General features: G+C 46.7%; 1 protein-coding gene across 1 annotated transcript; it reads left to right on the top strand.

Moving 5' to 3' along the window:
- The first annotated feature begins 16,140 nt into the window (after positions 1-16,140).
- DLX2 (distal-less homeobox 2) lies at positions 16,141-20,569 on the top strand. Its single transcript, XM_035131793.3, has 3 exons — positions 16,141-17,110; positions 17,536-17,723; positions 19,064-20,569. Exons 1-3 carry the CDS (start codon positions 16,717-16,719, stop codon positions 19,463-19,465), a joined length of 984 nt encoding a protein of 327 aa, XP_034987684.2. The 5' UTR covers positions 16,141-16,716; the 3' UTR covers positions 19,466-20,569.
- Positions 20,570-20,977: the final 408 nt, after the last annotated feature.

The raw sequence follows: 20,977 nt of genomic DNA, 5'->3' as shown, positions 1-20,977 counted from the left end.
AAGCTTCCTGCACTGCAGGAGGGTTCGACTAGACAACCCTCAGGGTCCCTTCCAACTCTACCATTCTAAGTGTTAACAAAACCTTACATCACACAAGTGCCACAAAACTCCCATGAGCCTTATTCAAATGAAAGTAAGGCAGGTGCTAGAAACTCTCGCCACTCAGAGAATGGGAATGAAAACAATATTTGTTAACGTTTTTATTTTTATCAATGGTTATCAAAAAGACATGCAAAAGTTTATACCCAGTACAAATGTTGGCATTCTGTTTGAGAGAGCAAACAAATCGAAAGAAAACAAAGCCTCCAGAATCTATATTAGAGCAAATTTTACATTATTCCCAATATACTAATTTAGTGCTATTCAGCCAGGTGCCACAGGAATTGGTTTTTTCCCCCTATCCTGCCCTTCCACCCAAACTTCTACCAGAAATGCAACGCCCAACCTACCTTCCACCTTTCCCCATCGCTGAATTAGGGAAGGGACAGAGCATCTGCCTTGCATTCGGAAGGTCCCAAATTCATTCGCCAGCATCTCCGGGAGAAGTGCTGCCAGTCAGAGCAGACAACCCTGAACTAGATGGCCTGAAGGTGTGACTCTGTGTAAATTAGGCAGCATCCTAGGCTCCTCTTAAATTAAAATAAATGATCAAACAGGTCTTATTTGCACCAACCCTCTTTATGCACATGACTCCCACACTTACAAACATTTGCACCAAGGGGCAGAGATGGCATCCCTCCTCAGTTTTGTAAGCATGCAATCAGGAGGGGGAGCTTTCGCTTGCTTTGAAAGGGCATAGCTAAAGCTACAGCACAGCCAAGTGGGCACATTCAGAAGAACAGCTCAGTACTCCTGTGCCAGACTGTGGTGAAGACTAGCTGGCTGGTTTAGCTCCTAGTACCCTATTGCAGCGACCCAGGTGGCGCTGTGGGTTAAACCACTGAGCCTAGGGCTTGCTGATCAGAAGGTCGGCGGTTCAAATCCCTGTGACGGGGTGAGCTCCCGTTGCTTGGTCCCAGCTCCTGCCAACCTAGCAGTCCGAAAGCACGTCAAAATGCAAGTAGATAAATAGGAACCGCTACAGCGGGAAGGTAAATGGCATTTCTGTGTGCTGCTCTGGTTCGCCAGAAGCGGCTTTGTCATGCTGGCCACATGACCTGGAAGCTATACGCCGGCTCCCTCAGCCAATAATGCGAGATGAGCGTGCAACCCCAGAGTTGGTCACGACTGGACCTAATGGTCAGGGGTCCCTTTACCTTTTGCCTTTACCCTATTGCTGCTCTTTCTGCCCAAAGTTGTTGCATGGTCCATTTCCCTGCAGACTCTTACTGGCAGCAACAAAAGTTCAGTGGCTCAGATAACAAAATGCTTATAAGACACACTGCTCCCAATTATATCCTTATCAGATTGAGACACAGCTCAGTCAGTAGAGCGTGAGACTTTTAATCTCAAAGTTGCAGGTTCGAGCTCCTCATTGAGCATTGCAGGGGGTTGGACTAGATGACCCTCATGGTCTCTTACAACTCTACAATTCTATGATTCTAGGATCTAAAATACCTTCCCATCTAGCCATCTTTGCACTTTTTGAATACCAGATTTTTTTATTTTTTAAAAAAAAAATTACAACTTGGCTCAAAATAAACTCACTACGGACACTGATATGTGCTGGGTGTTTGTATTAAACTGACCACAGACACTGGGAATGGACAGCCCTACCATTAGGCAGAGTGAGGCAATCGCCTCAGGCGACCCTTTACTCTAGCCATTCCTCCTTGTGGAACTGTCTTGGCAGAATCTCTGTAGAGCATCTTTTGAGTTCACCTAAGTCAGACATGAAGACAAAGAATATTGTTTTTTTTAAAAGAGAGGGAAAGAGAGAGAGAAACAAAAAATAAATATGAAACATTGTTGCTCTTTGGTTCATCAAGGTAGCTTCTCCAATAAACATTTTATTTAAAAAGAGGAGAAGAAGAAGAAGAAGAAGAAGAAGAAGAAGAAGAAGAAGAAGAAGAAGAAGAAGAAGAAGAAGAAGAATCCATCGCAGATGCATTTTGGACAGCAATTCTCGTCTAGCTCCAGCCCTCATGGCCGAGGATGATGGGAGCTGTAGTCCAAAACAACTGGAAGGCACCAAGTTGGCAAAGGCTAGTGTACTTTGCTTTAAGAATTTGCCATTAAAATGCAGTGTATAAATATGCAGCAAATAATTAAATACCTTCCTGCTCTAGGTACCACATGCCAAAGGTACAAATCTCTTCGCTTAACGAAAAGTGACTTAAAAAAAATAAAAATGTCGTGCCAGATTGGTTGATTTTAAAACACCCAGAAACAAAAAACCTTAAACGCAATCTTAGTCGCACAGCCTCAAAAGTGAATCAAATTCCAAAAAAAGGAAAGGAAACACAACTTCCTGGCAAGCAAATAAATCGTTCCCCTTATTTTTAAACTCGTGTTAACAGCATCATCATAATTGTTTAACAAGCAACCACAACAAATGCTGCACAAATGCAGTGCTGTTTTGCCATTTCATTCTGAAGAGATCCAAAATTGGCCTTTAATTCTTGTTGCTGAGATCCCTCAACCCACTCCTAACTCTCTCCCCACCTCCACTGAAATCTGCATTGTCATCCTTGACTTTTCAAATGCCACTTACAACACAGTCATGGAGCCAGCATAAAAACAGCCCGTGCATGAAACATTCAGACTTAAGTGTCACACACTAATCTGCAGATTGCCAGGGATGTCAGTTCTATCTCTCTCCTACAACATGTGAAGTCAGTAAGAGTTGTTTTCAAGAATTAACATTTTTAGATTTTATTCTGAAGAGTCAAATGCTGCAACAATTAAGCAACCATAAGAGTTTGGTAAGGCAACCTTTGCATCTATCCAGTTAAGAAGGCTCAGTAAATGTTAAAGCCAATTAAAAGCTTCTGTTTCTTCAAGGCAGAGGATCAGAGTTCAAAAAAAAGATCAAGGTCTAAAAGCAAAACTATAAGATACATGGAGGTACGAAGGACATTTCAAACACTGTGGTAACTTGCAAAATGCAAGCGGCAGGATTGTACACAGCAATTAACTCTTCTTGTATGGATGGTTTTCAAAACTTCCTGCCCTTCCTGCATTGCCAGAGGACCCCACAGAACCCCAACATAAAATCATAGACTTGTAGAGTTGGGAAGGGACCCTGAGGGTCATCTAGACCAACCCCATCTTGCACAGGATTTTGGTGCCTGATTTCCATTTATAAAGGACACTCATCGTTACATTTGAAACAAGTGCACAATTTATAATAGAACCCACACAATACTCTGTTCACAGCAGGAGGAACTTCATAGGGACAGGTGATATTTTTTTTTCTAGAAAAAGTGCCTGACATTTGTCATCTTTTCACTGAGGATTCTCTGATAGCTCCATTTTAAAAGAAAAACCTCTAAAGTTTCTCCAAACGCAATCTCCCCTCTCAACTTAGTTTGAAAACTTTACCCGACATGTAAATGCCACAGAGGATAACTCACAAGATCAGGATGTGTGCAGCAAACACACCTTCGCTTGCACACCTAAGCCATTATGATAATTCATATTAATTGAATTCTGCTTTTTGAGTATTTTGTACTGCATTTGCACCATGCTGATATTACTCCTGTATTCCAGTATACAGCTGCAACCTGGATAGCATACCCTCCAACATTTCTCCGATGAAAATAGGGACATCGTGTTCCTTAATGATAATTTTACTATTTATATCCCACACACCTTTCTGGGCTGCCCCAGTAAGCTATGATAAACTGACCAGAACCTTAGGGATAAGAGGGAATATATAAGCAATACAATGAAACAAAGTCCCGAAGAAGCAAGACGTTCTCCTTGCACTGAAGTGGTTCCTTCGCAAGGAGCTTTCCCATTCAGAAGCCCATATGCATATGAATCAACAAATGCCCCCAATTGCCTAGCATGGGAGCCAAGCAAATATACCCACCTTCATTTGAAACCCCTTCCACCAGCTGCAATCCCAAGTGAATTTAAATGCAAACCGGACATAGTTCGTTCTTTGTAAGAGCATAGCACCTGCTGCCCCACAGTGCAATAAAACTAAGCAAACGCTACCCAGGGGTTCAATGGTGCAAGGGAGAAGCTTTGTTCTGCTGGATAAATGCCATAGCAGATGTACTAGCATGAGCCAATAGCGACCCCCAGTGGTTGATTAGATTACCTCCAGACAGAGAATCCAATACTAATTCTAAAGCAGGCAGAGGGTGGAGGTTCTACCATTCCACCCCACTTTCAGTAACCTTGCCAACCACTGTTTGAATCCAGTGGTCTCCTAAGTTGCCACCATTTTCTTTCTGCCAAAGCTATAAGCATTTAATCGTTTGCCTTGTTGTTGTTTAGTCGTGTCCGACTCTTCGTGACCCCATGGACCAGAGCACGCCAGGCACTCCTGTCTTCCACTGCCTCCCGCAATTTGGTCAAACTCATGTTCGTAGCTTCCAGAACACTGTCCAACCATCTCGTCCTCTGTCGTCCCCTTCTCCTAGTGCCCTCAATCTTTCCCAACATCAGGGTCTTTTCCAAGGATTCTTCTCTTCTCATGAGGTGGCCAAAGTATTGGAGCCTCAGCTTCACGATCTGTCCTTCCAGTGAGCACTCAGGGCTGATTTCCTTCAGAATGGATAGGTTTGATCTTCTTGCAGTCCATGAGTCTCCTCCAGCACCATAATTCAAAAGCATCAATTCTTCAGCGATCAGCCTTCTTTATGGTCCAGCTCTCACTTGATTCTGGGAAAACCATAGTTTTAACTATATGGACCTTTGTCGGCAAGGTGATGTCTCTGCTTTTTAAGATGCTGTCTAGGTTTGTCATTGCTTTTCTCCCAAGAAGCAGGCATCTTTTAATTTCATGACTGCTGTCACTGTCTGCAGTGATCATGGAACCCAAGAAAGAAAAATCTCTCACTGCCTCCATTTCTTCCCCTTCTATTTGCCAGGAGGCGATGGGACCAGTGGCCATGATCTTAGTTTGCCTGGTAGGCTACAATTTTTATTGCATGGGGAAGTGAAGTTGAAGGGATCTACACTTAATGAATGTTTGTCTCTCATGCAGCTGTTGAAGTCACATGAAGCGTACAGGAGGGGGAAAGTTGCAATCTAGTATCACCTGATGTCTGTTAGGAGGTCTGTTCGAAGGTGTTATAGGGGGTTTGGGGGGGACCCCTAAATCCTATAGATTAATGTATGGTAAGATTTTGATTATTTGGGGTGCGAAGGGAGAGATAACAGCTGCAGAGGAATTCCTGGGCTAGCCTATGCAAAAGAATGACCTGGCTAAGCTGGGCCATTAAGAAAAAATAAAGGACCATTGAGGGTCATTGGCAATGCATAAGAACTGTCCTCCCCCCTTGCCCTGAGGTGGGAACAGAGACTGGGGGTTGGAACAGTGCCGGCTCTATGGCCAGGCTGGGTGGCGCAGGGCGCCACGGCGCCGGCCCGCCAGGAGGGCGCGCCACGCAGCTGCTCCCGCCCGCCCGCCGCCCGCTCCGCCGCGCAGCACTAAGCACTGCACACTAAGCCGGGCCGGCCGCCGCGCAGCAGCACCCTCGGCGGCCGTGCTGCGCACTGAGCCCAGCCATCCGCCAGTCGCGCTGGAAAACAGGGCAGCAGGAGGCGGCGGAGGGATCCGTCGCACCACGATGCCAAAGGTGCTTAAGACAGCCCTGGGTTGGAAAGGTTGCGCACGCAACTCACTGGGTGCGAGGTGACAAGAAAAGAGAGTTTTGAGCAAGGGTTTGTGCCTAGAAGAAGGGAAGAAAAAAGATTGGGATCTATCTTGAGAAGGCTGGCCGGGAGAGATGGTTTGGGCACTACTGTGGAGGACAAGTCCCTCTTAAAATGACCATGCTGTAAGCTCTGGGCTCCCTCCATGCAGACTGAAGGTCTATGCATGGGGCGGGGGGGGCGGGGCAACTATAAATAAGTCAGGGGGGAAGAAAAAAACACTATGTAAAAATCACATCGAAAATTTGTTTCCTCTCTGGCGCCATCTTGTGTTGCATGTTCATAACGAATTCAAAATGTTGAGTTTTTTTACTAATGTAGCTGAGTCCTTGATGAATAAACCATAAAGCTATGACAGTCTCCACCATGTCTAAATTCTCAAAAGGACCACAGACCCTGGGTGAGTACCTGGAACCCCTTGGAATCTTACTGCTTGGCAGAGAGTGGGGGTGGCAACCGACTTTTGTAACAATATTTATTGCATTTGCACTATCCATTACTTTCAAAGCAGAGGTACAAGCCTCTTCAATCGTACTGACTCAATAGCCTGTGTTAGGTTCCTGTTCTAAGTAAGGAGCTGATAACAAATCTAGATTAGCCTGCTCCATTAGGTAAAGGTAAAGAACCCCTGGACAGTTAAGTCCAGTCAAAGGCAACTATGGATTGCGGCGCTCATCTTGCTTTTCAGGCCGAGGGAGCCGGTGTTTGTCCACAGACAGCTTTCCGGGTCATGTGGCCAGCATGACTAAACCGTTTCTGGTGCAACAGGACAGTGTGATGGAAACCAGAGTACACAGAAACGCCGTTTACCTTCCCACTATAGCAGTACCTATTTATCTACTTGCACTGGCGTGCTTTCAAACTGCTAGGTTGGCAGGAGCTGCGACAGAGCAACGGGAGCTCAATCTGTCACGGGGATTCGAACTGCCGACCTTCGGATCAGCAAGACCAAGAGGTTCAGTGGTTTGGACCACAGTGCCACCCAGCGGCGGAGCATATGCACGCGCTGCCCAGGGCAGACACGCTTCCAAGGGGGGCCTGACTCAGAGGTTGCCCTCCCATGTGCGGGATAGCCACTTGGGTGCCCAGAGTGGCGCGCACACCCTGCAGCCGGGGCCGGAGCGAGACACCCATGGCGGACATTCGGCGCACCACCTGCCCGCAACTCCCAAGTCTCCCCCAAGCTGTCAAAACGAAGGGGGAAGGGGGAGAGACCACCAGCAAAACGGTGCAGCTCCTCCCCTTACCCTCACGGCTAGGGGTAGGCTTGGGAGTTGCAGGCGGACAGCACACTGAATGTCACCCCCCCTCAGTGAGCGCACCCAGGGTGGACTGCCCCACCGCCCCCCTTCCTACGCCCCTGGCACCACCCACATCCTAACAGTGCATATAAGAGTATATAAGTTTACTCAGGTATGGTTTGCAAAAGGACCACAGGAAGCGTTCAGGGAACCGGGGGCAAGAAGTAATAACCCAAAAACAGACCACCAAGGACGGCATGCACAATAAACATGGTATGCTGGCTGTCAGCTGGAAAGAAAAACAGGAATGATATGGGAGAACAAAATGGAGCATCCTGAAGGGGTATGTGACGGATTGGCTCAAACCTAATAAGAGCATTCCTGTTAAGAGGTGAGGATACACTGCAGTATTTTGTTGCAGGACCCCACTTGTAGAGTCTTCCTAACCATTTTTTTTACTTACTAAAGTGTGAATTGGTATTTTGGAGTAAACTGCTGCAGGAAGCGGGTTTCAGCTACAAGAATTTTCTGCAATACATAATCCATATTTGCAAGGGAATGGGACCATGCATAAGAACCATTTTTAAAAATGCAACCATTTGCCCATAGGAGAAACCCAGAATATACCATTAGGCCCCCTCTGTGCAAATAGCACTTAGCATTATTGCAAGCACACGGGTACAGGGCCTGGTCATTGTGTGGTGACTCATTTTGCCTTGATACCAAAGCAGCCCTCACCAATTTTTCCTGTTGCAGTTCTGCTAATGGATTGTTGACCCAGACTAGATCAACCACTGTCATGAACTGGCTGGGAGCAGAGGACTGGTGGGAGGAACCAGCTGGGGAACCACCAAGGGAAAAAGTCTCAGACCCCCAAGGATTGGTGGTGGGGTGACAATGAGTGGTCAAAGGGAGAAGACTTGGAAGAGGAGGTGTCAGAAGTTGAAGAGGTAACAGGGCTTAGTGAGCAGGGGGAGTCTGTGGTAGAGAGCAGTCCGGAATCAGAGGCAGAAGATGAAACAGGAAAGTGGGAGGAGGAAGGCCAAGAGGCAGAGATGAGTCTGGCTGGTGAAGAGCTGCAGGTGTCTCCCCCTGTGACAAGCTCCCCTCCACCCCAATCTCCCAGAACCAGAAAATACATGAAATGGGTGGAGCAGCAGCAGCAGGCTGCATGCAGACACAGTCTCCGATTGCTTGAGAAAAGCCCTGGAGAGGAGGAGACTCAGCCTGCTATGGGGAGGCAGGGATTTTCAGTCTCAGCAACTGAATCATGGAGTAGGCCTACCGGAGATGAGCTGCTGTGCTCATTTAGGCCTGGCACTGTGAAGATTGTGTTTTTGCTAATGAAGAGTTAACTCCAACTTTGAACACTGTGATTTACTGCCAGCTCGCTCTTTGACAACCACATACTAAAATGTGAACGAACCCTTAAACATACCTTTATTTTACTACCACTCCATTCACTTCAGAAACCCAAGTCGACAACAGAAGGGAAAGCGAGAATCATGTGCTGTAGAATGATGCTGGAATATTTTCTAAGCACGTTGGTGACTCATAAGCAGCTGGCTTGTAAACAACTTGGATCAGCCTTCTCAATGCTGCCTTTAATGAATGCTGACGGTTCTCTTAGTGGTGAGCACAGTCAATCAGGAGTGTCCACAGCTCTCTTACGAACTAATTCTGTTTATGGCTATATCGATGCCAACAAAAAAATCATGAAATCAGGCTAGCTTAATGATCAGGCTAACCCTTATTTTAAAAAATAAAATACACACACACTCATATTTGATAGTACATAAATTAACCATGTCGTTACTCATCAGCTCTAAGCAAAGTCAAGTGGCTTTGAATCAATTATAATTCAACTTTCCAGGCATGAATCCCAGTTTTTAAGACTATGAAATGTGGCCTGCAGCAGATATCCTTTTATCAAGCCAAGAGTTTGATGGTGACATTTAACTTTTAGGACTTGGCTACATTAGTCAAAAAACAGTGTTTTAAATGCGTTGTTTAACATGCAACACCACCTGGAGCTGTAGAGCACAAAACTTTTCTATGCAATTTTACAAAGGGTTTTTTCTTTCTTTCATTATAACGATTTAATTTATGACTTATTTATAGCGTTCTTTTCCTGTGTGTAGATCCATCCTTAGTTCCTGGTGATGCAACATCCAACACATACTTTGCAGCAGGCATCCCCAAACTGCGGCCCTCCAGATGTTTTGGCCTCCAACTCCCCTGATCCCTAGTTAACAGGATCAGTGGTCAGGGAAGATGGGAATTGTAGTCCAAAACATTTGGAGGGTTGAAGTTTGGGGATGCCTGCTTTGCAGAGCTGTTTTTCTGCATTCAAGCTGAAAACACTTAAAACAGGCATCCCCAAACTGCGGCCCTCCAGATGTTTTGGCCTCCAACTCCCATGATCCCTAGTTAACAGGACCAGTGGTCAGGGAAGATGGGAATTGTAGTCCAAAACATCTGGAGGGCCGAAGTTTGGGGATGCCTGCTCCAAAATATGAGGAGACAATATTTACTTCCATCTGACCAGAGATTTTAAGTCAGGCACCCCCAAACTTCAACCCTCCAGATGTTTTGGACTACAATTTCCATCTTCCCCAACCACTAGTCCTGTTAGCTAGGGATCATGGGAGTTGTAGGCCAAAACATCTGGAGGGCCGCAGTTTGGGGGTGCCTGTTTTAGAGTGCCTGAGTAATCCCTCTAAATATTTTTGAACTAACACTAGGGCACAAACAACTGAGAAATCATAAGCCTATGTCTAACCAACACTAGATTCAAGCAAAATAAATAAATAAATGCTACTACTACACTGTGAGGCCCCTCCCCATCCCCTACCCTCACAACTAGAAGAAAACGGAAGAGTGTTGTAAACAAAATTGAATGAAGCCAAGGATGATGACGGGTATGTAAAATTCTACAATTCACAATTTCTCCTCTAAAGGACATAAGATATTATTGTTAAATACCATGGTGATTTTAATTTAATACCATGGTGATGGGCAGGCCTGGGCAGGCCAGGTCATCGTCTTATATACCGGCTGGGATTGACAAAACATCTGACCCTCACCTGACTCTCATAGCCCTCCTGTAGCTGCCTCTGATTAGTTATCATTTAACTCTTGGGGGAAATAATTAGCATCACACGCCATGTGCATGGAAGTTGCCAAACCACTTAACCAACTAGAAGGATTACTGTTAATAGCACCAGTTTTCCTATAACTTGATATTGCTGGATAGTTTTGATGAACTGCAGAAGCATTTTTAGTTTGCTTTCTGTTGCCACCCTAGAACTTTTCTTTATTAGTGCCACTTTTTGTTTTATACGATTCCTTGCAAATGAAGGAAAACAACTTTTCTGCTTGTATATGTTGATAATATAATTTTGGTTACTGAAGACAAACAAGATTGTACAAAAACAAGATTGGGTGCAGGCCTGGCCAGGACATAGGCGTCCTGACTGTGACAAAGGTGACCTGTGTGCTTGCTTGCTTGTTTGCTTGCTTAACAGCTGTTGGGAACTTCAAGGTCCCTGCTCTCCCTTCTTATGCTCTTTGTACTGGGCCTGGAGACTCCAATAGAGAGCATTCCATGTCAAGAAGGAGGGCAAGTGGGCACTCTATCAAATGACAGGGCAGGAGCTACGCGGAGCAGGGCCTTTTCACTGGTGGTGCCCATTGAATGCCTCGCTCTTCCCAGACCTGCTCTCTTTTGGCCTGTATTTTGGAGCTTTATAATTTAGGAAGACTTTGTAAGAACTGGTTGATAAGTCAGTTGCTGATGTATGAGCGGGTTTTATTTGCTGCTATTCTGTGCTTCTGGTGCACCAGGGTTTACACCAGCATAATAGAGTTGGCCAGGATGCCAGAAGGGATACAATTTATGAGCTTTCCCCATTATCTGCACAGCAGGGGACAGTGCAAAGGCTGAGCTGAAGCATTCCCTGCTGGTTATCTACTTTCAGCAATAGGGGTCGCTGTTTTGTATACCCAATTGATTAGCTGTCAGATTCTAGAGCTCCCTATTGGTGACTCTTAGGTAATTCACAAAATACAGAGTCCATTCATAAAACACAGTGTTCATTCATGTTGTTGTGTAGTCGTTTAGTTGTGTTGTGTCCGACTCTTCGTGACCCCATGGACCATAGCACGCCAGGCACTCCTGTCTTGCACTGCCTCCCGCAGTTTGGTCAAACTCATGTTGGTAGCTTCAAGAACACTGTCCAACCATCTCATCCTCTGTTGTCCCCTTCTCCTTGTGCCCTCAATCTTTCCCAACATCAGGGTCTTTTCCAGGGAGTCTTCTCTTCTCACGAGGTAGCCAAAGTATTGGAGCCTCAGCTTCAGGATCTGTCCTTCCAGTGAGCACTCAGGGATGATTTCCTTCAGAATGGATAGGTTTGATCTTCTTGCAGTCCATGGGACTCTCAAGAGTCTCCTCCAGCACCATAATTCAAAAGCATCAGTTATCAGTTATTAGTATAATGCAAATGGGTACTTGTGTTTAAGGCAGAGTGGCTACCTATGAGCTCATGGCAGATACAAAGCTTGAATAACCAAGTTTCAAGAAGCCCTTTCCTATATTTTGTGCTATAAGACTGTAGCCTAAGCTGCTCTGCTGCACTGCTACTGTGAGGGACAGGGACTACAGACAGCCCCCTCCCATCATGAGAAGTAGTTCTTCCCCGAGTTCCAGCTGCAGCGGAGAGGGAGAAGAGTCCAGCGGGGAAGCAGGAAGTAGAGGACATGGCTCTGGCAGGGTCGCAGAGCCCCTGCTCCGCTTGGGAGAGGAAGAAAGGGAGAGGGAAAAGGGGAGGCGGGAAAGCACAGAAAGAAGACCTTTCCCTCCTGTTCCGGAATTGCGCAGAAAGAAACGGGGGAGGAGATTCGGGAATCCCAGACTTCTTTTTTTGGGGAAAACGCGGGAATCGCCATTCCAGGGTTCTGACCCAGACTGAGAACATGTATCTTGTACAGCTCTAGCACTGTAAATAGTTTGCACACAATAAAAGCATGAAAAGGCAACGGTTTGGAGAGTCGTTACTCTAGAGTAGCCGCAACGTGCCTCCTGTGACAGCTACACTGGGCCAAAGTATGGCAAGGGCAGAGTTTTCCATGTTCAGGGTTGTTGTTGTAAGGAAATCTGAGTCGTATGAAGCACTTTAGACCAGGCTTCCTCAAACTCAGCCCTCCAGATGTTTTTGGCCTACAACTCCCATGCATGATCCCTAGCTAGCAGGACCAGTGGTCAGGGATGATGGGGATTGTAGTCTCAAAACATCTGGAGGGCTGAGTTTGAGGAAGCCTGCTTTAGACTCTTAAGGAGTGCCATAAAAATGCTGAGAGTTATTACTGAGACTTTCTTGGCTCTACAACCACAAAGGTGTTGCAATTGGTCGAGAACCCTAAGCTGAATCTCTTCTCCCCTTTCCCACCCACCCCCAAAAAACCAAGAAGAATTCTTTCCTTGTGAATAATAATCTGCCACACACACTGCGTTCTTATGAGGAACTGGATGAGGTACCATGCAGCAATAAACATCATTTTGGCCCTCTCATCTAAGTGTATATACTGTGGCTAGAGCTGTCAAATCATCTTGGCTAACTCATTTATGGTCTCCTGTTTCTCAAGGTGTTCAGAAATAAGTTAGCCCTTGTGGGTTCACTGTAAAAACGCAGGAGACATATGATAACACGTTATCGAGCCATCTGCTCCTGAATCTCTAAAAGTCAGGGAGAATTCTACACCTTGTTAAAAGAAAAAGAAAGCTTTTTTTACTGAAACTTCCTCATTTGACCCAATGTCCACTCTGGACAGTGTAGAACTGTAACTGATTTTATCCTCTGGCATCAATTTGATTACAAGCATTTCAAGATAGCCAGAGTATGGAACACAATATGAGGGAAAACAACACTTGACAAGAAGCTGTTTTTCAGGCGCAATTGAATTTTTTAAAAAAATGAAAGATAGAGACATATGATTTCTGAGAGGCCTCCCTCAATTTACACACACCAACACGTCAAACCTTTCACAGACATGTTTATTATAAAGAGTGGCTTCACACATGCACAGATCAGAGTGTTGAAATGAAATCATGGATTAGACCTGTCCCTACAGTGAGCTTCCTATCTTGTTTCACCCCTTTCAACCTCCTCAATGGGATACCCTATTCCTTCAAGCATGTACATTGTTCTAAAAAAAATACACATTCTCTGAGCGATCCGAAGGTCCCAATGTGTTTGTTGTATCTACAGCAGGCATAGTCGAACTCAGCCCTCCAGATGTTTTGGGACTACAACTCCCATCATCCCTAGCAAATAGGACCAGTGGTCAGGGATGATGGAAATTGTAGTCTCAAAACATTTGGCAGGCTGTGTTTGCCTATGCCTGATCTACAGTAACAGGATTTTTTAAAAAGAAAAGTTGCTTGCCCTGTGCCAAAATGACCCCCTTACCTCTTCTGACACACAAATGTAGTATTGTATAAACCGAAAGGGTGGTGTGGGGATCTGTAAGTGGATTGAAAAAGCTACATTGAGTAAAGCTGAAGCATGAATCTAATCAATGATGATGATGATGATGATGATGATGACGAGCAGCCAGTCATTTTGGTGCCAATTGAGGCTAAGGACAAACTCGTACCTGGAGGGGACTCTTGTCTCCCATCCTCTCCTTTGCCTGGCACTCAGCCCTGCCTTCTTTTAATGCTAAAGGCTCACTTTAATTGCCAGTGGGATGGGGAGAAGAAAAAAACAGAGAGAGACTGGTTTTTCCTTTTTATTTTCAGCTCAGCTGCTGTTGCAACAAGTTGATTCAAACCGCACGGGTCTGCTTCTTTCTTCTGAGGATTTCAGACGGTGCGCGCCAGCACAGGGTTGCGGCCTTTAATTACTATTTTGCTCGGCTGAGTGACTGAAGAGACTGGCGCCCAGGTGCGATTACGCCGTCTCCTACCTGGCCTCGCGAGCGCACGGTTTCCACGCTAGGTGGCGCTAAAAGGCAAGGTCATAAACGCCTTCTGCCTCCTCTCCAATGCAACATCCTTCTTCCTATGGGGTGGCAGGAATCCTAACAGACGCCGCAGGCTTTTTGCATGTTTTTTTTTAAATAATGGAGGCAGCCCTTGAATTAAATCTCTCAAAATATGGGGTAGCCAGGAGCGTTTTATTTTTTAAAAAAATATGCTGTCTACAACTATATATCATGATTATGTGTTATGTCTTTATAAATCTTATGTTAGTTAGACGATCAGGACGTGAACTTAGTTGCTGCTGTTATTTCAAACGTTATTTCTCTGCCTAGGAACGGCTCTGCAAAGCTTAGAAGGTCTAGAACTGCTCAAGGGCATGGAGCCAGGAGTTTTCGCATCCACTCCGTGTGTACGGATTTGTTTTGTTTTTCACTTTGAAAAACATTTTCATTTCGTTTTCCATTGAAAGTCTCAAAGGATGGATTCCCCAGTTTTAATCGCACCATTTACCTGTAACATCGGGCCTTTCGTTTAAACCCCCCTGCCTTATTCAAGCTCAAAACAGCCAGTCTTTATAGATTTTATTTCCTCGCGCAACAACAAAACACACACACACACACACACACTCCTGCAATGGTACTTTGTGCATTATTGAGTGACGAGGGCAGATAGCGAAAGTGAATGGGAAGTGGGACGTATTTGCCAAGGGTTACAAAAGCTGTAAGCATAAAAGACCAATCCTTTCCTAAGAGTTGTGAAGTTGTACTCCACCTTCGTCTTTTCCCCCTGGTAACGTCAACCCTCTTTTCGCAGCTAAAGTTTAAAAGCCTATAAGCGGTGCTTTCTTTTTGGCCTTTGAAGTCATCCTACTTATTGGAGAAAGCGCGCAGGACGACGAATAGGCCGGTATATTTCATCTTATGATACGACGGTTACGCTCGTTGGACAAGGTGCCTTAAGATATGGTTTTAGCAGAGATTTATGCCGCCTAGTAACCACACTTACAAGGGAGAAAAGCCCCACTGAACACAGCGAGGTTTCCCTAGAGATTCCAAGTAAACCCTTGCATGTCATCCCGCTGTGTGACCTGAATCTGACTAGATCAGACTAAGTTTGTCATTGGTATGAGCTTTCCTGTGCATGCACACTACACGAAAGCTCATACCAATGACAAACTTAGTTGGTCTCTAAGGTGCTACTAGAAGGATTTTTTTTATTTTGTTTCGACTACAGCAGACCAACACGGCTACCTACCCGTAACTAGATCAGACTGGTCATTTTTACCTAGCAAAGGGATACACCTTGAGCATTTTACATGTTTCTGTTGTGAGCCGCCCTGGAATCTCCGGGCTAAAGGCGGTACACAACTTTAACGAAGAAGAAGAAGAAGAAGAAGAAGAAGAAGAAGAAGAAGAAGAAGAAGAAGAAGAAGAAGAAGAAGAAGAAGAAGAAGAAGAAGAAGAAGAAGAAGAAGAAGAAGAAGAAGAAGAATTCTGATTTTCTTGGTTTCTGTTCTTGTTTTCTTGTATATTCCTGTGTCCTCCTTTTGTGTTGTGAATCGTCCTGGGATCTTCCGGTGAAGGGCGGTATACAAATAATAATAATTCTGATCTTTGTTTCCATTCCTGTTTTTGTTTTATTATGTATTCTTTTGTCCTCATATTTTATTTTTGTGCTGTGAACAGCCCTGGGGTTTCCGGGTGAAGAACGCTATACAAACTTAATAACAACAATAATCTTGAGGTAGAACAAGAACCACCAAGCAAGAATCATTCTAGCCTGACCATTCTGCATCTTCATCACAACACACGTTTCGAATATTCCCATTTAAAGTGAGAAGACTAAACCACTGCAAAAACTATTTTCCTTCAAACTCTAACTCCACCAGACCAGCACCCCAAATCTGAAACACTTTTTTTTTTTTTTGGACGGGGGTGTATTTTCCTCCTCCCACCCTCCCTTCTCTGTGTGTGGCACCTGCAAGGCGCCTCCACCGCCCCGGGAAGCCAAGAGGAGAAGCCGGGCGTGGAGAGAGAGAAAGAGAGAACTACAACGCGACCGGAGCCTCTGGTTGGCTGTTGCTAGGTGACGTCGCCCGCCCTCACGTGACCGGTGTTAAATGCCCGCCTGACGGCGCCCAGCAGACGCAGACAATCCTAAAGCAGCTGCAGAAGCGGAGGCGTTGCTGCTGCTGCTGCTACTACTTGCATCGCGCACGGGGGGGGGATCTTGTGCACGCAAACGCGCCCTGGCGCTTTTGAGAGGCGATGGCAGCGGCGGCTTCCTGTCCGCCTCCTCGGGTGCAAAGGGATCCCCAGGAGTGATCTCTTTTCTTGGGCTTGGGGTTTCCAGTCTGCTTCAAGAAGGCGAACCCCTGGGTGTGTGAGGAGAGAGAGAGAGAGAGAAGGAAGGAAAGAGAGAGAGAGAGAGAGAGAGAGAAAGAAAAAGAAAGAAAGAAAGAAAGAAAGAAAGAAAGAAAGAAAGAAAGAAAGAAAGAAAGAAAGAAAGAAAGAAAGAAAGAAAGAAAGAAAGAAAGAAAGAAAGAGAGGCGCGCTGTAACTTTTCCACGCGCGCCCTGTTGCCAAAGAGGAGACGACCTGCTTTTTCCTTCTCTCTCTCTCTCTTTCTCTCGTGGTCCCCCTCCCCGCTGCTTGTTTGCCCTCCTGCATCCTCGGAGCGAAGGAGGGAGGGAGCAAGGGGCGGGGAGAGAGGATCAGGATGACGGGGGTATTTGACAGCCTCGCCTCAGATATGCATTCCAACCAGATTACCTCCAACAGTTACCATCACCAGCAACAGCAGCAGCAGCAACACCACAGCTTACACAAGCCCCAGGAGTCTCCCACGTTGCCTGTGTCCACCGCCACGGACAGCAGCTACTACACCAACCAGCAGCAGCACCACGGAGGAGGAGGAGGAGGAGGAAGCGCCGGGAGCAACGCGGGCAGCGGGTCCCCGTACGCGCAGATGGGCTCCTACCAGTACCACCCGAGCGGCATCAGCGCGGTGCCTTACTCCACCAAAGCCGGCAGCTACGACCTGGGGTACTCGGCCTCTTACAGCTCCTATGCAACCTACGGGGCAAGGACGTCCCCGGTCAGCAACGATCCTGGTAAGAACCAACTCCCTCCAGGAGAGGGTTGAGGGTGCCGTGGGAAATTTGCTTGGAGAAGTGTGGCGCCCTTCGCTGACTTTTCCGCCGGGCACACGCGGAAGAGGAGCAACACGTGGTTGGTTAATAATAGTAATGGTAATAGTAATAGTAATCACAGCAACAACAACAACAACTGGTTGGGTTGGAAGGTATCCTGGCGATAGGACCGCGCTCTCTCTCTCTCCCCTTACGCGCGTGCTCTCTCCAAGGTTAGACGAGTGCGGGGAGCCGTGCTGAACATGCTTGTGGGAGGCAAAGCTATAATGCTTGTGGGAGGCAAAGCTATAATGACCCGCCACCCAGGAGAAGTTGGCATGTGGCGGTGGTGGGTGATGCAGCTGGGTGGTGCCTGATTATTCACGGTGGTTTCCCTTCCCTTGCAGCCGAGAAAGAAGAAGGCGAGCCCGAGATCCGGATAGTCAACGGCAAGCCCAAGAAAGTGCGAAAGCCGAGGACGATCTACTCCAGCTTCCAGCTGGCAGCTCTGCAGCGACGCTTCCAGAAGACCCAGTATCTGGCACTGCCCGAGAGAGCCGAGTTGGCAGCATCCCTAGGCCTAACCCAAACTCAGGTAAGGAAAGGAGGGTCAGAAACGGCTTGCACTCCGACATGTGAAGGCTTCACGTCGGGTCCCCAAACGTTGGCTAGTTTATTGCATAGCGACCATTCCAGCCTTTTTTGCCAGCGGCAGTCCGGAAGATGTTTTTTTTTTCCAGAGGTGCATCCAAGCAGAGGTGCCCACCGTCTGATTGTTGTTGGTAGTGTTTCCCTTTGTGAACGCAGAAAAGCGGGTGGCCTGTACTATGTGCATATAGACCACCTGTAGCCGGGCAGCCTTGGCTCAGACAGACCACGCTGGGGCACTGACGGTGCGACAGAAGCTACAGCATGCGATCGCAGTGGGGGAAGATTTAAGCATATCTTTGTTTTCAGTGGAAGAATCATTGTGACTTGAACGGAATCATAGGCCAGATCCTTCCTTTTGTGATGCATTCGCAGCAGAGAGTTTAGGAGCGCATTGATTTTTCCGCGATTAAGTGCGCCTCTTTGCTAGATGGTGGCTTCTGGGTTTAGCTATTAGCCTCTCTGTCTCCAACACACTCATTTCGCGAAGTATCCTGTTTCATTGTACTCGTGGAAGAAAAGTCATCCCGTGCCCCCCTTCTCTTTATTTGGCAAAGGTATTCAGCATTATTTAAACCTTCTTTCGATCTGGATGAGCAACGCAGTGCTAAGAGCTCACCGGCCCTCCCCTTTCTCATAGGCTGTTAGTGCACATTTAAGAAAGGAAGGCTCTATATCTAGTATTGGACAAGGAGACCAGGCTGGAATGAAACCAGCGGAAACAAAAGAATGCAATTTTAAAGGCATCTAACATACTTGGGGGGAAACTTCTGAGAATGACTGTTATCAGAAATCCCCACCTCTAAACGCACACATCAGGAGGGACACGCGCGCACGCACACACAACGACAACCTCTGTGGTTACAAAGACCAACACAGCACAAGTGTCCCTCTTCTCACACGCACAGCCTGAAAACTCAGCAAAACCCAGTAAAACTGTTTACCCTGTTATTTAAAAACAGCTCTCTCCCTCCCACGTTGCCAAACCAAACCTCGCTCCCAAACAGTCGGTTGATTTGCTCGGTTTTCATTGGGGGGAATCCACCAAGCCTGCTTTTGGAGAGAGCGGTCTCCTTTTCTTCTCTCCGTGAGAGGTCTGCTTTGGGGGAAGGGATTCCTCAAGTTAAATTAAACAAGGTGTGTGTGTGTGTGTGTTTTGGGGAGACTTGAAGGGGATTGTTCTCGGCGAAAGCTTGAAATATTGCGCTATGGTGACCGCAAAAATCTGGTGAGAGGGGCCTCTCTTTCATTCTCGTCTCTCTTCCTACTCCTCCTCCCTTTGTCAAGGTGAAGATCTGGTTCCAGAACCGCCGTTCCAAGTTCAAGAAGATGTGGAAAAGCGGCGAGATCCCCGCCGACCAGCACCCGGGCGGCAGCAGCTCCCCGCCTTGCTCGGCGGCGTCTCCGGCCTCGACCACACTAGCCTGGGACTTCGCGCCGCACCCACAGCGGATGAGCAGCGGTGGCGGAGGCGGAGGCAGCAGCGCTGGATCCAGCCCGGGCGCCCCAGGCGCAACGGCTGCTTTCCTGGGCAACTACTCGTGGTACCACCAGGCGTCGAGCGCCGCTGCTTCCCACTTGCAAGCCGCCTCCCCGATCTTGCAGCAAGCGCAGCCTCACCAGCACCACCCGCACCTCCACCACCACCACCACCACAGCGCCGCTGTCAGCGCAGGGACGATTTTCTAACCCGCCGACGCGTTCTGCCCGCGCAACCCAGCTCCCCCAAGTGGAGTTGGAGGAGGAGGGGAGTCCTGTTCACTCCGCGCTCCTGTCCCCAAAGGATAGAGAGGTACATACCCGGGTGCTTCGTTGGAGAACTGAGCCGCTCCCTCCCCGCCCGTCCCGCTGCTAGTGCTACCCACTCCGGAGTGACTCCAGGTGGTACTTCTTACCCAGTTGGGAGATGAGAGCCTTCCCTGAAGTTTGGACCGAATCAGGGCCTGTGGTTATCCTCCCGCACACACTTCAAATCAGAACACCCCTAATCCCGTAGGTGTCTTTGAAGTCGCTGGCAACATTCCCATTGACCGTCATGGAATCCGGGTAAAGCTGTGCTCACAAACTTGCTCAAAAAGTCTCTACAGATTTTAAGGTTATTTCCCTTCCATCCGCTCCATCTATTCTTTGATGTATCCCCTTCTCTTTTTTTATCTACCTTCTATTCTTCAAATGCGGGAGGGGGAAATTCACTCTTCTCCCATTTCGCATCCAATCGCCAGTGCAGAATTTCTTATTTAATTTTTTTATTATTTTTGTAAACTTTTTATAGGTGCCTTTGCAGATGACCTCATTTTGATGTTGGGGGGAAAAGATTAAATAATTTTTATATGTAGATATTTAAAATTAAAAAGAACCCAGCTGTGTTTAAATTATCTTTTTTAATGTTTGCAGGACTTTTTTTTTCACGAGGAAAAAAATATGTTTGTAATAACGCTGTTTTGTGCTGATTTCTCCCCTCCTTGGCTTCTTCGTGTAAAAAATATATAGAGGGGGTGAGTTGCATTAGACAGCCTGTATTTGTTTATGTTTGTAAACCAAGATCTGTTAATGCCATAACGTCATCCTGTTTCTCTCTGGGCAGTTTCCATATCCTTTAATTATTCTGTTGGATACCTTTTCTCTTCGCTGTCAAAAAGAATAAGCTACTGAATTTTTCCCAGTTCGTCGTTAAAACCTTTAAAACATAAAAAAGGTATTTTCTTGGTTATTTATTACAAAAACAAAACAAAATCGCTCGATGTTACTTTTACACTATGAAGAGATTATTTAAATAAATTATTGTTTGCACCGGAGTTTGTTCGGCCTTCGATATTCTTTTCCCCCCCACTTCCGACACCTACATATTCACCAGTAGCGCAAGCCTACAGGTGTCTGCTCAGAAGTCAGTCCCCTTTACCTCAGTGGGCTTTCCCCCAGGTAAGTGGGTACGGGATGCCGGCCTACAGGAGACTCTGGAGTGACTAAAACACTCGTAACGCTCCACTATCCCTAACAAAACTGTATGCTATACCCGATGCATGTTTATTCCGCGAAGAAAACGACCTTCTTCCCAGCAGGACCCCGTTTCCCACCTTGCTCGGGTCTAAAACACATCAAGGGGCTTTATTTTGGGGAGACTTACTCAGTTTTCCGTCCCTGCCGCCACGACACTTGTTGCGCACCAATTGACTTGGAGCATCCTTGAATTGTTATGTGGGT

This window comes from Zootoca vivipara, chromosome 1 (genome assembly GCF_965207765.1).
Source record: "Zootoca vivipara chromosome 1, rZooViv2.hap1.1, whole genome shotgun sequence".
In the NCBI taxonomy this organism is placed as follows: domain Eukaryota; kingdom Metazoa; phylum Chordata; class Lepidosauria; order Squamata; family Lacertidae; genus Zootoca; species Zootoca vivipara.
The sequence above is the reverse complement of the archived record's forward strand: the minus strand, read 5'-3'. Positions and strand labels throughout refer to the sequence as shown.

Excerpts from the sequence above, each read along its gene's own strand:
- DLX2 (XM_035131793.3), top strand. The coding sequence starts at position 16,717 with ATGACGGGGGTATTTGACAGCCTCGCCTCAGATATGCATTCCAACCAG. Across the intron at positions 17,111-17,535 it reads CCCGGTCAGCAACGATCCTG|CCGAGAAAGAAGAAGGCGAG; the intron begins GTAAGAACCAAC and ends CTTCCCTTGCAG. Across the intron at positions 17,724-19,063 it reads TAGGCCTAACCCAAACTCAG|GTGAAGATCTGGTTCCAGAA; the intron begins GTAAGGAAAGGA and ends CCCTTTGTCAAG.